Here is a 15,204-nt window from a genome sequence, read left to right on the forward strand (position 1 = left end):
CCTTTTGCTACTATCACGTTTATTAGAAATGGACCACTCACCCCCTTTAAAAGGCCTCATAAGGCCTCTGATTCCACATATAGATTATATGGGATCTTCACCAAGTCGATGTGGGACAAGATTTAGACATTTAACCCTGCACATGTGGGCCGGAATGACATATCGGACTTCCATCACGTGGGTAGGCAAGACATGACGTCTTTTAAGGGGGTGAGTGGACCATTTCTAATAATGTTCATCATCTTACTTTTAGTACTTAAATAATTGATCGAATCTGTGTATTAATGGTGACATTTTAGTCTCCTTTCATTTGGCCATTTGATTGCATTTTACAAATCTCAACTCTAATTCCCATTTTGCTTCTGCTACTTACCTTGTATAATTGCTAAACTATGTTGATATTCTAGTTTGAAACATGAACCCAACATCTGATAACAAACAAGCTCCTGAGGCTTAAAACTAGAGTTGCAACTGAGGGAATATACATCATATCGGGGCTTCGACTATTTCACATGCTCTGGTGTACATATGCCTCCTGCAAATCCACGTGATTTGACCATCATCCCTGTATCTCACTCGCCATAATCCAAATTTTTCAGCAATGTCTTTCCCAGTCGAGCATCCGTGCTCTCTCAAGAAGTCAATCAGCCATTGTTGAGCTGCTCTGAGTTGCTGTTGCTGTACCTCTCTTGAGCTCATGGTTCTACTCGTGTTTCCTGCCACAGCAACTCCTGCAGCCCCGGCAGCTGCAGCACCTGCTGCTCCATAGACCATAGGGGAATCGATGAGATGTGCAACCTCCTTGCCCAAATCAGGTATCATCTGCCCCATACCTGCTGCCAAATGGGCTCCGATTTTAAGAGCAAATGTAACTAGTTTCATGAAATTTTTCATATGTGGAGCCAGGCACTTCATGGTGATGTTATCCACCTCCATGAGTTCGCACCCAAGCTGATCTTCAACCACATGCATTTCTCGCCTGTATTCACATAGCATTTGCAACCGGAGAGCTCTCATGCCTGATATGAAGCTGGTAATTAATCTCCTGGAGTAGTTCTCAGTTCTCACAAAATAGAACATGTTTGGTGTTTTTCTCTCTTCGACCTGCGTATTGTAGTTCACCAGGTAGTTCACTTTGCGATGCAGCTCAATCAGAAGCCTGTGTTCATAATATCTAAGGCCTTGAATCTCCTGCTTCACGTCTCTGATTTCTTGCTCGATGATCTTTAGCCTTTGCAGAACTGCTTCAACACCCTTGGCTATCCCGACAAACGTTGGATCAACTGAGCTAGCTATTTCTTCAGAGGCAGCTGTACGATGCTCGGTGCTGTTCTCCTCTGGCACTTGGAGTTCCATAGCAAGATTATACAGGTCATGGTACCGGCTGTGTAGCACTTCTCTGAAATCATCATCTGACAGCAAATCTCGAGCAAGATCAAAACCAGGTCCTAAAATCTGGCTTCCTGAATCCACGATTGGATCCCACGTGTGATGATAATCATATATGCTGTCAGCAGGTACTGAGAGCAGTGCCCGCTTTAACTGTTGCAGAGGCACGAATTGGTTCCTCCGGTTCCTCGGAGGTATAAGATTTTTCACACATTCAGAGCGAATAACATACTCCATCATGGTGATGCCTAGGCAGAGGTTCTGTATTGCTGGGATTATGAGCTGCTGAAAGAGCCTGAGCATTTCCGTTGTGCTTTTCGTGGAGCATGCTAGCACATCAATGGAATAACCTAATTCTCCTTGAAGCTCTACACGGACATGGATCCCGTTTATGTTTATTACGATGAGGTACTTCTCGAGAGTGTATGATGCTCCATACTGATTCTTCAACTCCATGATTTTGTTATGCATATGTACCTAGATTTGAGCAACACAATTATATTTCTACGATAATAGGAACAGAGGACAGAGTGCGAAAATGCAAGAGGACCTAGTCGAACTTGCCTGTAGGCGTGAAAAGAAACCTGGTGTGAGGAACATGTGGCTTGAGTCATCACATTGAAGGCGTCTTCCTACATATTTAGCCTCCGGGGAGTTTAGCTGCCATCTCTGAGGTCTCCTCCTGCCTTCTTCCAAGCTGGACGGAATCAGCAGCGCTGAATTTGGATCTAATGGATCTACTTCACAGCAAAGCTCCAATTTCAGCATCATCTGTATTAGATCTTTAGCTTCTAGATTTTCAAAGACATTCAACCCCATTCCAGGTGTGTTACTTTGTAAGCTCGCAATCAGAATCTTCTCCAAATCTTTTCTGCATACGAATCCATTCCTCTCAGTCATGCCTTGCTTCCTGGTGTCTAATCTTGTTAGCTGACTGAGTACCTCACCACAAAACCACTCGCAATCCAAGATTAAGAAGCATAGATCATAGAAGTAAATGACCTCTCCAATATGGTGCAGACTCGTAGCCACTGCTTTCCTCCTTGTCTCTACCTTGTCTTTGTTGTCATGTCTTGAACGGATTCTCAGGGACGGAACCTTGACTTGGCATAGATCCTCGAACTCCTTCCACCTCATCACTGGCTTGTTGTGGTTCTCGCGTCTCCATTCTGTTAACAGCTCTGCAGCATCGTTGCAGAGCTGGTATACCCGAGGAACCCTTTCAAGAATCATCTTGCTTGTTTTACGGACATGATGGCTGAGTTTACTGACCGATGCTGATGATCTTGCATCCACCGTGAACACGTTCGGATAAATTTCCACCATGCCTGGGAACTTATCTCTCAGTCTTTGGATAACAGTCACAATGCCCCCGAAGCTGCTGTCAGACTGATGATCCATTTTGTCCGAGTGAGTTAGCACGATTGTCACACTGGGAAGCATGCACTGCTGAGCTGCTCGTCTCGAGTTGGAGACTATGTATCTTAGCCAGTATTGGATGTCTTCCTCTATCTCACTAGGGGTTTTTGGCTCTCTATTACTTGACTTCCTGAATAAGCTGGACACAATGAGGAACAAACACGGGCTTCCATGCCCGGGAAACATGAGATCGTGGGGTGAATAGAAGTCGTGCTTCCCTGCAAGATTCCATATCGAGATCTTGGTGTCTTCGTCCCTGCACGTTTTGATCCTAATGGCCTGCTCCACCGGGTTCACCAGAGTCCTCACGTGATCCAAGTATGGCAGCTTCGAAGGCGAAATGTTGTTCGATATTGAATTGCAGAGAGTAGATTTACCTGCATATTCTTGACCACAGAGGAACACCCTAGCGCATTTGGGCACAGTCATCTCCAAGTCTTTCAACACATCGATCCCGGGTTCAGGTTCGGGTTCAGTGTCTTCTTGGCTGTTGTTGTAACCCAATCTTTGATATATAGCTTCTGCTTGACCAGAAACATGGAGAGGCGTCCTCTCAAGATCAATGTGTTCTATCCAAGGGTTCACGTTCAACGTCTCGATTATGGCTTGCAAGACGGCATCGCCCTTCACCCCTTTGCAGCCCTGCAGGGACAGGCGCCTGAGAGATGCGTTCCTGGCCAAGCTCCTGAAGAGCTGGACAATATCTCCCGCCTTGAGGCTGTTGTCGTCGTGTATGCCCAAGAACATGACGCTCTCGTTGCTGCTCAGCATCTGCACAAGCGTTGCTGCATTGCCAATCCTGGTCCTCGTGCCCCCGAAGCACAGCGACTTCAAGGTCGTGTTGGCCTGATTCTGCAGAGGCGAGAACTTCGTGAGAGGGCAGAGCAAATGCTCGACGCCTATCCCACCGAAGGAGTTCCCATCGAGGCAGAGTTTTTCCAACGTCCGGTTCTTGAAGAGTCCGGCCGCAACGTAGATCACACCCTTGTCCTTGAGGTACGCATTCGATAGGTTCACCTCTCTAATCGTCTGGTTCTGCTCGAGCACCCAACGGAACTGCTTGGCCCACCGCGACTTCAGCTTTACGCCACTCATGTCTAGAGACCTCACGGTGGTGTTCCGCCCCAACGCACAAGCTACATGGCACGCCCCAGATACATCCGAGCGGTACACCCGAAGAGTGGAGTTCTCAGGTGCAAACTCAACCATTTTACAGCTTCTTCCGCGGTGATCAACGCTCCAAATGCGGACCTCCGTCGATCGATTCCTGGCCAAAACAGCCGAGACGAGAGGCGTGGCAGTGGCCGGCTTGGAGTCGAAGATAGTGAGGACCTTGAGAGACGAATTGAGCTCGATCATCTTGGAGAGCTCCTCGGACCCCTTGGAGCCGATGGAGTCCTCCCATATCCGCAGCTCCTCCAAGCTGCGATTGTCCCTCAGCGCGGCCGCGAGGGCTGCACCACCCTGAGGCCCAATGCCTGACTCGGTGAGCACTATTCCCTTAACGGATTTGCTGTCTCTCAGAGCCTCCGACAGCTCGGAGAAACAGATTGTGTTGAAGGTGTTTCTCTTGAAGGCGAGGCGGGCGATGCTGGGGTTGGTTTCGAGCAGCTCTCGGAGATGTTTCATTTCCTGCAGCTCCCATTGCATAAGGTGGAATTCTATGTTTCTCAATGTTGGATTTGTGAGGAGTTTGAGGAAGCGTGTGAGGCTGTTTTTGGATATGTTTAAGTTGATGGAGTTTGCTGTTTCTTGAAAACAAGATGAAGGTGGCTCCGATAGGGTGAAAGAGACAGTGTCGACGTCGAGGCTGCCGGATTCCAGCCCTTGCGCTGCCCATTCCAGATCTTTGAAGTCTGCCATTTTTTGTGTGGTGTTATTGCATTTTTTTTTGGTTTGGTTTTGAGTTTGATTGAGTTTTAGTTTGTTTGTTGTTCTTGGATTCTTTACTGGTCATTCTTTGCTTGACTTTTTAAACAGGAAAAGAGGATATTGGGAGTCTATATTTGAGACAAGGAATCCTGAACCTTTTTGACTAATTGAGATTAGGATTTTCTTTCTTTTGTTTCCCGTTGCAGCAATCAAAGAATCCTGACAACGCGGAAAAGGGAAAAAAGAAATTTTCTTCTTTACTAAAAGATTAAATGTCATGCCAGGGATTATAAGAATGATATATCATTATTATGCAAGATTTACCAAAGGAACTTTTCTTCTTTATTAAAGAATAAATGGCATGCAAAGGGATTTTGTAACAGTGATATATCATTATTATGCAAGATTATACTCCCCCGGTCTCATTAAATATGCAACATTTGGGAATTGACACAGATTTTTATGTAGTGTGTTTTGTGAGTTAATAAAGAGAGAGTAAAGTAAAAGAGATGAAAAAGTAGAGATAGAAATGTTTTCATTTTAGGAAACGTTTCATTTTTAATGAGATAAACAAAAAAGGAAAATATTTCATTTTAATGGGACAGAGGGAGTACATGTTATCATTATGTCACAGACTCACACATCACTTCTTTATCACATTAGGTGATGTTTGGTTTACTAGATAAAATAGTAGCAACATATAATCTAAGATTAAGTTATGAGATTATTAGTGGGAGGGGTTGCTATGACTAATTATCAAATGACTATCTATCTAAGATTACGTCATGAGATTGAATATCATGAACCAAACATAATACATATTTAAGCATAGAATATAATCTTGCACGCCGAACACTCCTTCCTCTTTAGGCATTAACTCATCAGTGCTACTACGTTTGCGGAATGTTATTAGAGAACGTTGACTACGCAATCTACATCTATTTTACATCCATCTTGTTTCATTACAAAATATTTTGTCTTCGAGTACAAGAAAACCGATATATATGTTGGATATATAACAACGATAGTCGATATGTATATGTTCTTCAACGTATCGAATACTGAAACCGCCATCAATTTTCTGGTCAATCACGCATTTTTGACTGAATCAATCAAGGGGATTTTTTCGCCAAAGTAATGAACTCCTTAAAATAATTCATAAATTGTGAAAATAAGCTTCAGTAGCTCATACTAAAAGATATAAGATCAGTACTCATCGTATTTTTTGATGATTTTACAATCAAAAGTTAATACATAAAACAGTTAACACTATGATACTTATTTCCAACGCATAATCATATCGGTATTTTTATTGAAGGGAAACCTAGCAAGGCTTAAACTCCCTCTTTATATATCATGCTAGCATTCACACATACAATTGGAGACGAATACAAATCCCAGAAAAAAAAAGGAAAATTTCAGCCAGTCATTAGAGCCAAAAAACAGGGGGAAAATGAATACAAAAAAGGAAGAAAACTCTACCTTGACTGCGTCTTCTCACAACAAATCAAAACTCGTATGGATCCTCCTCCCGCAATCTGATATACATCTCAACCAAAATATTGATCGTATATTTTCAAAAGCCTTCACAAAATCCTTCTGACATCTATGCTTCAACCCAACATCCCTGTTAGTTCTCTGTAATGACATGAGATATATATCTGTTTGTGTATACATGTGGGGGATACGTACGAAATTCACAACCCGCAACTTCTCAAAAATCTCATCTCCTACATTATCTTCATACCTCTGAAGTTTCCTAAGCAGCAATCCCTGAAGCAAGTGGAGACAAGGATTAGCTCTACGGACAAAACCATTCAGCACAATTCGATGATTGATCAATCCTCGTCTAAGTTTATTTAGGTTTCTAAGCAATCAGTTTTTCTCAATTCTCAGGGTAAGTCAAGAGAGAGAGAGATAAATTTCTTCATCTCTTGATAACTTAAATAATGCCCATAACCTTCATGCTTTTCAACCAATAATTGGTTTGTTATTTATGCAGTGACAGATTTCAGTTGAAGCAACCTCAGATGAGTGAATGCATAAGTGCAAATAAATGAAGGTTGCCCACAAACAACTATTCCCTCTGTCCAATTAAAATGAAACGTTTTCCTTTTTAGGTTGTCCCATTAAATATGAAATGTTTCCTAAAATAGAAACAACATCATCTCTATTTTTTTTTTCTTTCAGTACTCTCTCTTCATTAACTCACAAAACAATCCTGCATAAAATGCCGTGCCGAAAAGCAATGTTTCATATTTAATGGGATGGAGGGAGTATAATTTTAGAATGTGCAGCTAAAAATGGCAAATGAATCAGACTGCGGTCTACAACAAAGAAGAGATTTAAGTTGAAGCAAACTGTGACAGTGAAAGCAGCCTAAAATGAGTGATTGAAAAAGTGCCAATAAATGAGGCTTGGTCCATAGATAGCTTCAATAAGAGTTTGCAATGTGGCACTTAATGGTGAATGAATCAGACAACAGCAGACAAGTCTATTTCTGACAACTGTTATAAAGTTAACCCATCCCTAAACAAACTAAAATTATAGGTTCAAGTTTTCAAAATTTGGACGCTTTAACAAGTGGATCGATACAAGAAAAACTTAGCACCATGTTACACTCAATGTTTTTGGAGCCCATATGAAAATATGAAATAGAATTCAGTTGACAGAAAAGTAAGTAATATCATACGAGTTCCATTCATTGCAATGACATAAAAGGATAAATATGCATCAAGAAAATAAATTGGATGACCAGGCACATTGGTAAGCTCAGGCACTAATATAAGGAAATAAAGAGGGGTACAGCTTTAGATCAAGAAGAAGAAATATTACCTCTACTGGATTGCCTAGTTGGAAGGTCATATCCGACCACATAATCCTCAGAATCTTTAGCGGCAACATCTTCTGGGTTTCCAAGCCCATAGCCAAACGAATTAGAATTATTGAGCTCAGAAGATGCAGTTTGCCATGTCGGGTCACTGTACACAGAACCAATTCGGTAAAAGTCCCCGTAGGATCCCTCATAATCACCAGTTGAGGCAGGAAATGAAGATGTTGTAGCCACACCTGTTCCAGTGTTTCTTCCAAATCCTCCTGCTCCCACAGAAAAATTATTATCTCCACCTCTGTAGACAAAGTTTCCACCATTGTAGCCAGAAGAGCCTCCTCCGAGGGACCCAGCAACAGGGGAAGTACCCCAGTTTGTTCCATTGTTTCCGAAGACTCCGAAACCACCACTTCCAGAACCAAAGTATGAAGCAGAACCGGCACCATTTGGGGAAGCATTAAGTCCACCGTTTCCCCATACACTTCTGGGTGAAGAGTTTAGAAAAGATTCACCTCTGCTGTTACTTGTATTGAAACCAATTGGTGTGTTGTACCTGCTCTGGTTACTGGCAAAATACGGGTTCAGAACACGGCCATAGCCTAGGTTGCTGTTGAAGTTAGAGCCCCCTCCAAAGCCACCACCCAAACCTTGCTCCATATTGACACCAAGTCCATATGCAGGAGAACCGAAATGTGAGAAACCAGCTCTACCACTAGCTAGAGGACTATACCTACCATCCATCCTAACTCCATAACCTCCAACTGGGCTAAGATTATATCCCTGGGCATAGTTATTCAGGAAATTGTTGGGTCTAGTAAACCCGTAGTTATAACCAACAAGTGGGCTCCGGCTGGCTCCCGGGGACAATTCTTTAGGAACTGCTCGCTTTACCTCAACCATTTTACCATTGAGTTCATGAAAAGTTTTATGCAACACCATATCTACTGCCTCCTCCGAATCATATGTTATAAACCCAAAACCTCTTGGTCTCTGCGTATTGTGGTCATACATCACCACAACATCTGTTATGGTACCAAACTGATCAAAATAAGTTTTAAAATCATTCTCAGTGACTGTAGATGCTAATCCTCCTACAAATATCTTTTTAGTGCGTCCAGGTCCTGGTGAACCTTGCATGCTGCCACTGTTCCGGTTTATAAGGTTCTGGTCATCCCTAGGAACAGCTTTTTTGGCTTCCACCTGGTAGAAAATAAAATGAAAGATTTGCACCAAAAAGTGAGACAGCTGCAAATTGCATCAACAGAAGAATCGAGAAACGCAAACCTACAAGGTCTAAAAGATTCAATTGGCTTCCGTTTCTGGCTATAAGCTAAAACAGGAAACGTTTGCATTGTATAAGGTAGTAAAATTAACAATCAACGAATTAACTTTTACTTTACCAAGGCATTGGTTCGGACAAACAGCTATCATTTGGTGAACACAGTTGAGTTTTTCTAATGCATTCTAATCTCCACATAATGCGGCCAAACCAACTTACAGTTCGTCCATCAATCATGTGCTTCTCCTTAACCACCCTCTCAGCAACGGCAGGGTCTGCAAAGACAACAAAGCCAAAGCCACGAGCACGACCTGTGGTTCGGTCTCTCATGATCACTGCCTCCACAACATCCCCATATGTTTCAAAATAATCTTTAAGACGATCCTCATTCGTTTCCCAAGAAATCCCACCCATAAAGAGCTTACCTTGATCCACCTCCATCTTTTCTAAAATAAAGAAAATGTAAAATAGAGCATGAATGGAGAAATAATCACAAAAAAGACTACAATTAAAAGAATAAATATCTCCCTATTCAGCATTAATCCAATTACTAATTAAATACTGTCAGAATCGAATCAAACTATATAATTGTTGCGAGAACACAGAGGAATTGAAAATTCCACCGGTACTACTGATCATCATCTAAAGCTAAATCTAATAGATCCGAGAATAAACAAATAGCCAGTGATCAAATAGGAAATGCAGGATTTACAATAAAATGATTGCATCCTTCATTCATCGAACAAAGAAGAAAAAGGCACACCTTATCCAGAAAATCAGGCAGGAATCCGGTAGCAATCAGTGATCACAACGAAGGATTTAATGTAAATTCATCGGATCCTTCATCAATCAAAATTCAATATTTGGAAAGCTGAAACGCAGAATTGACGGAGATCAGACAAATACACAAAACAGAATCAAATCATCAATGTCAGTTGGTTCCTCACCATTGAAAGAATAAGAAAAATTAGAGTTAAACAAAGATCTAATCAGAGGAATGAAAAAGGTCCTTCTCTTCCTTTTCTTTTTCTCGGTTATTCCACTCCTTTTTAAACAAAAACAAAATCAGAAGAAATGGAATTCTTTAGCTTAGTTGAGAGAAGATATAATTTACAATTCCGCATAAAAACTCGCATAGGGAAGCATAAAAAGAATTCTCACCCAAAATGTCTATGTAAATCATGTCTTGCGTTGTAACTACATACACATTTATCTTATTTTTTAAAAACATGGAGTATGACTTTTCGTTCTTAATATGTCCATTTCGGTGAGGCCATCCGTCTTATCTCCGCATCCTCGTCTCAATACCGTCTCATTCTTTCATTATTCATAGGTCCCAACTAAGAGAGAACATATGCATTCCTCCATTTTTTAACCATCTCATCACTTAACTATTCATTCAATTTCATTTTTTATTTTTTATTTTCAACAAATTCAATTAATAAAAACACGTTTTATTAAATAAAAGAAAATTACAATTTAAAATCCTAAAAAAATATAAAAAGCACATTAATTAAAATCTTTAAACAAAAAATAAAAAAGACATAATTTAAAATACTTAAAAATTGTATAGTTAAATTCAAAATCTCAAAACTCAAATCATAAAAAAAATGGAGGCAAAGAAGCAGGTATCTCCCCCCATACCGGGTTCTCACAGAAGTAATCGCGTACCAACCTTGCGGCGGCTTCCTCCCGGTCACGATTAGAGGTGCCCATGGTTTAGGAACCGGCGGTTCCGGTTTTGGAAATTGTTGAACCGAAACCGAACCGCGAGGGTGTTTTGCAGTTACGGTTCCGGTTCCAAAATCATCGGTTTCCGTTTCGGTTCAGAACCGATAGTTTTCCGACGGTTTTTTATGGTTTTTCACGGTTCCGAACCGCCTGAATTTTGCAGTTCCGGTTTGGAACCGCTCGGAACCGGCGGTTCCGCACGGTTTCGGTTCAAATTTTTTTTAACCTAAACCGAACCACGGTTCAAAAATCGACGGTTTCGGTTCGGAACCGTAACCGACGGTTATGGTTTCGGTTTTAACTGCCGGTTCGGTAAACCTTGGGCATGTCCAGTCACGATGGATGTATTTTCGGAGTCGCTTTTGATGCGCCGCGGCTTCCTCCTTCCTCCCTACGTCGATCTTCTTGTAGCGATTCTTCCATTATTCGACGCATTTGCTCAAATGGATCCATAAATGGATTAAAATTTGGGAGAAGAATAATGTTTTGAGATGAAGAATGTAGAGTGTTTGAGTGAGAATAGAGAGTTTTTTTATGGTGGATAATTTGTGGGAATGATTTGATATTTATAGAATTGATTGGGGCTTAAAAAAAATAGAAAAAAAAAAGCCTAAAAATTTGAAAAAAAAAACGGCTAGTAATTTTTGGGAATTTTTTATTTTTTGATTTTTTACGGAATTTAATAAAAAACAAAAAAAAACATTTTGAACGGATATAAACGACGCCCACTTGCGGGCCGGCGAGTGGGCGTCACAGACGAACGGGACCTCGCCAGCTGCATCTCCCGGGCGAGACATGGGACAAGACGGCGACGAGATGGAGGCTTGCATCACTGTCTCGATGCGGTCTCGTCTCTCCGAGATGAGATCGAGCCCGTATCGAGACGCGATGCAGATGCTCTAATTGGAATATAAATCCACTTTTATCCCTCTATTTCAGAAAGTTTGTCCCACTTCCCCTTTTGCACTCGTTTTGCACAAATAAAAGTACAATAATATATAGTTAAAATGGGGAGAGTAATAAAAAAAAGTGAGTATAATGTACTCCGTAAAAAATAGCCTTACTTACATTAGTCTTTCTCTTACTTTACGCTCTCTCATGTTTAACTATTTATTACTCCCTCCGTCCGCGAATAAGAATCTCATTTTTTTATTTTGGTTTGTCTGCGAATAAGAGGTTCATAATTACTATGAATGGTAAAAAGGTCTCACATTCCACTAACTCATTCCACACACATATCATTAATATTTCTTAAAATCTGTGCTAGAAAGAAATAAGACTTCTATTCGCGGACAGATGGAATATTATTTTTTCCAAACGAGTGAAAAAAAGAAGTGGGACAAACTTTCTGGGACGGAATAAGTTTTATAATAAAATGTCAAATGAGTTAGTAGAATGTGAGACTTATTTACTATCTATGATAAAAAAGTGAAAATCGACAATTAATGGGAATGGACGAAAATGGCAAAAATGTACCGTTAATAGGGTACAAAGAGAGTATTAACTTCAACATTTTTACTTATTTATATTTGAAAGATTTCTATGTCCCATTTTTATGTATTCTAATTGTGATTTGAACTTAAAACTATTATGTACATATACAATCATACTACAATTTTATTACCAAAGATATATGCTAGTAATAAATGGCGCCTTAGATCATGAATTAGAAGTTGGTGTTCGAATTTCACCATCTGAACAGAGTACTTCATCGATGACTTGAGCCATCTCAGAAGTTGGGTCGAATGGTAAGGTGCTTGTTTAGTTTTGATTTGTTTTCTATCTTCTAAAATGATGTACTACTTCTTTATGTATGCTCAAAGTTAAATATATTGAGGTCTCGTCCTTCAGTAAATAGCAATAAAGACTATGTCATTATTAGATTCGTTTAGTACAATACCACACTGGTATTTTTTATTTCCTTAAGGCAAGAAAATATGCAGACTGACACTGCAACCTTTCGTGATAGGTAGTCAATGCATGTTTAGTTTATCACAATAGTTATTTTTTTAATTGAGATAATTATGATAAATTAAATAATTTTAATGGGTAAGGCTATCTACCATAAAGTCACAAAATGCAGCCACCGGAGCAGCTAAATTTTGTGACCTTATTGTACATTGCTGGAAAATCAGTTGCAAGCGCAACGCTCTGCCCTGAGCTTGTGGATGATTTTCCAGCCTTATTGCAACATTTTTTAGTTGCAAAATTTGGCTAAAATTCATTTTATTATTTATTTAATTTTAATATATTATTCTATTTCTAAATGTCTCAATTCTTCCTTTATCTGTAGGTTGCGTAACAATTATATACTGTATTCTAAATTGAAAACTAAAAGAGAAAAAAATCATTAAAATAGTGAAATAAATTGTGGATAAAAGTAAGATTGAAATGAAAAACGCTAATATTAGAGAAGAAAAATGGATTGTACCTAACAATGGAGTTGAAAATGAGCCCCTACTGCAAGCATACGTGATGAATTCAAAGAACTTTTCTCACAAGTGTGTAAGAGTGGGAAGAGTTTCGTCAGTCATTGGTAATATTATATGTGGGCACCACCCTCTTAATGTTGGTGCATTTTGAAGTTGAATGGGTTGTAACTTGTAAATACTCACTAAGCTTTTGTATTTAGGCTAATCTTAAGGAGTTTTGTCATTATGTGCTCTATATGATTGTAAATATTGGATATGGCTTATAATAATATGTATCATGACATCGTCAACCTGGAGTTACTTGTTGTAGATGTTTTCCCACATAGGTCTTATCTCACTTTTGAATTGGAGGCTAGCTATTTTCTTTCATGAACTTGTAAAAATATTTGTCAAATAGCTTCTGGACTTGTGATATCAATGATCTACTATAAAAGATCAAAGGCTACAAATCCCTGTCAAATAGCATTCATTAACTTGTGTTATTTATGATTCTGTAAGAATCTTTGCTGAAGTGCTGTAGTCAAATAAATTTCACTGCTTGTGGAAGGGATATTAGCTCACTAAATGTCTTATTTGCTAGAGATTGTTACTGCTGAGTGTAAGAAATTTGGAGTGCAGTATGTATATCTTCAATGGAAAATACTTATTTCATTATGTTCCTTTGTAGAATGAAGACACCTGCTAATCCATCAGCGTTTAAAAGGAAATTTAATGGCAACTCAGAGTTTTATCCATCTTCTATGAAGAAGGTAGGCTTGTAGTCAGATCATGTTGCTCCATACCTTGGTTCATCTTCCGGAGCATATGGCATGACTGTTAATTATGGAGCCTAAAATATCTCTTAACATATTTAGGATTTGTTTCCTTGTGAGATATGTTTCCTAGTTTGACTAGAATTATGGCTCTCTATTTTACCTATAAATAGAGGTGCCCCCTCATTGTAAAATCATTCTGGAAATTATATAGTGAAATCTCTGGCTTGGCATCACCCCCAGACGTAGATACACATCGTATCAAACTGGGTAAACAATTCCTTGTGTTCATCCTCTTTCATATTTGTGATTGCCTTGTTTATTTACCAACAATAACATGATATCTTGTGTTTCCTGCCTAGAGATGCCCAAGATTTATGGTTCGGGTGGTTAACCACGAAATCGTAACCGGTGGTTATGGTACCGAACTGGAACCGTGAGATTTAAATGGAATCAAAACCGCTACTTTTTGAACCGTGGGCCGGTTCAGGTTCCAAAATTTCGGAACTGAAACTGTGTCGGAAGTGAGAAAAACTACCGGAAAATCGTAAAACCGAACCGAGACTGCCAAAAAAATGTTGGAAACTGGCGATTCGGAACCGAACTGAACCGCGAAAAACAGCCGGTTCAGGACTGAAACAGGCACTGGCAGTTTTCGAACCATAACCGTAACTGCAAAATACGCTCAAGGTTAGGCCCTGGTTTCCGGAACTGGAACCGGTGGTTCTGGAACCTCAGGCATGTCTGTTCCTGCCCTATGTGTGGGCTCTTCTGTAGACTTGTATTGGTAATGGGTTGTCTAGAGACACTTTTGGTTTCTCAAGGAACACCTTAGGTTATGGTGGATTTGGATAGAGAGATTTCGGAATATGTGATTTCAGAAAATGTGATTGATGCATGCGAATATTTCAGAATAAGGTTTTTCACTTTTTCATATTATTTTCTTTTAGTTTTTCTTATTATTTTTCTCCCAATAATTATAATTTGACCAAATTACCCCTCGCTTTTTGACCAATTTCTCAAAAATTCATTCAAAATTATGCTCCACCTCCAAACCAAAAGATTTGTGCTCCACTTCAAAAATTCAACCCTTCACTTCGCCTCCTCCGCCTCCACCCTCCACTTCCTGCCGCATCCGCCTACCTACACCCTCCTCTTTCCACCACCTCTTCACCGCCTCCTCCGCCTACACCCTCCTCTTCCCGCTGCCTCTTCACCGCCTCCGCCTCCATTCTACTTTTCCCGCTGACTATCCCTCAATTGCATATGTACCTTTGTACAAGGTAATTGTTATTTTTTGTTCGGCCTACATACCGTCTGCATATATATACATAGGGATGTGATCAAATTAATAAGTGAAACTCTATAAAAAATCAAAGCAAATCTCAGTCATTGGATCTTGTGATGTAACTGTTAGATTAATGCCACGTGCCATTTAATAATGTAGATTGTGTAGTCTAATAATATAACTCGACTAATAATGTAACGCTTTTAGTGTAA

General features: G+C 40.0%; 2 protein-coding genes across 7 annotated transcripts; both read right to left on the reverse strand.

Moving 5' to 3' along the window:
* Nucleotides 1–374: 374 nt before the first annotated feature.
* Nucleotides 375–4,787, reverse strand: TRN1 (tornado 1). The gene is made up of 2 exons (XM_048082789.2): nucleotides 1,954–4,787; nucleotides 375–1,866 (listed from the first exon to the last, which is right to left on the reverse strand). Exons 1-2 carry the CDS (start codon nucleotides 4,669–4,671, stop codon nucleotides 487–489), a joined length of 4,098 nt encoding a protein of 1,365 aa, XP_047938746.2. The 5' UTR covers nucleotides 4,672–4,787; the 3' UTR covers nucleotides 375–486.
* A 1,171-nt stretch (nucleotides 4,788–5,958) lies between these two features.
* On the reverse strand, nucleotides 5,959–10,017 carry LOC125190224 (heterogeneous nuclear ribonucleoprotein 1-like). 6 transcript variants are annotated; one of them, XM_089059517.1, is made up of 6 exons: nucleotides 9,951–10,009; nucleotides 9,737–9,834; nucleotides 9,553–9,660; nucleotides 9,009–9,235; nucleotides 7,516–8,710; nucleotides 5,959–6,453 (listed from the first exon to the last, which is right to left on the reverse strand). In XM_089059517.1, exons 4-6 carry the CDS (start codon nucleotides 9,228–9,230, stop codon nucleotides 6,440–6,442), a joined length of 1,431 nt encoding a protein of 476 aa, XP_088915643.1. In that variant the 5' UTR covers nucleotides 9,231–9,235; nucleotides 9,553–9,660; nucleotides 9,737–9,834; nucleotides 9,951–10,009; the 3' UTR covers nucleotides 5,959–6,439. The 6 variants fall into 6 exon arrangements, with proteins under 6 accessions (XP_088915643.1, XP_088915646.1, XP_088915644.1 ...); XM_089059520.1 differs by lacking the exon at nucleotides 9,737–9,834 and having other exon boundaries at nucleotides 9,009–9,230; nucleotides 9,951–10,017; XM_089059518.1 differs by lacking the exon at nucleotides 9,737–9,834 and having other exon boundaries at nucleotides 9,951–10,017.
* Between the last annotated feature and the right edge of the window lie 5,187 nt (nucleotides 10,018–15,204).

The sequence above is a fragment of the Salvia hispanica genome, chromosome 5 (assembly GCF_029641045.1).
Source record: "Salvia hispanica isolate PSC_SH4W2 chromosome 5, Shi_PSC_v1, whole genome shotgun sequence".
NCBI classification, from domain to species: Eukaryota; Viridiplantae; Streptophyta; class Magnoliopsida; order Lamiales; family Lamiaceae; genus Salvia; species Salvia hispanica.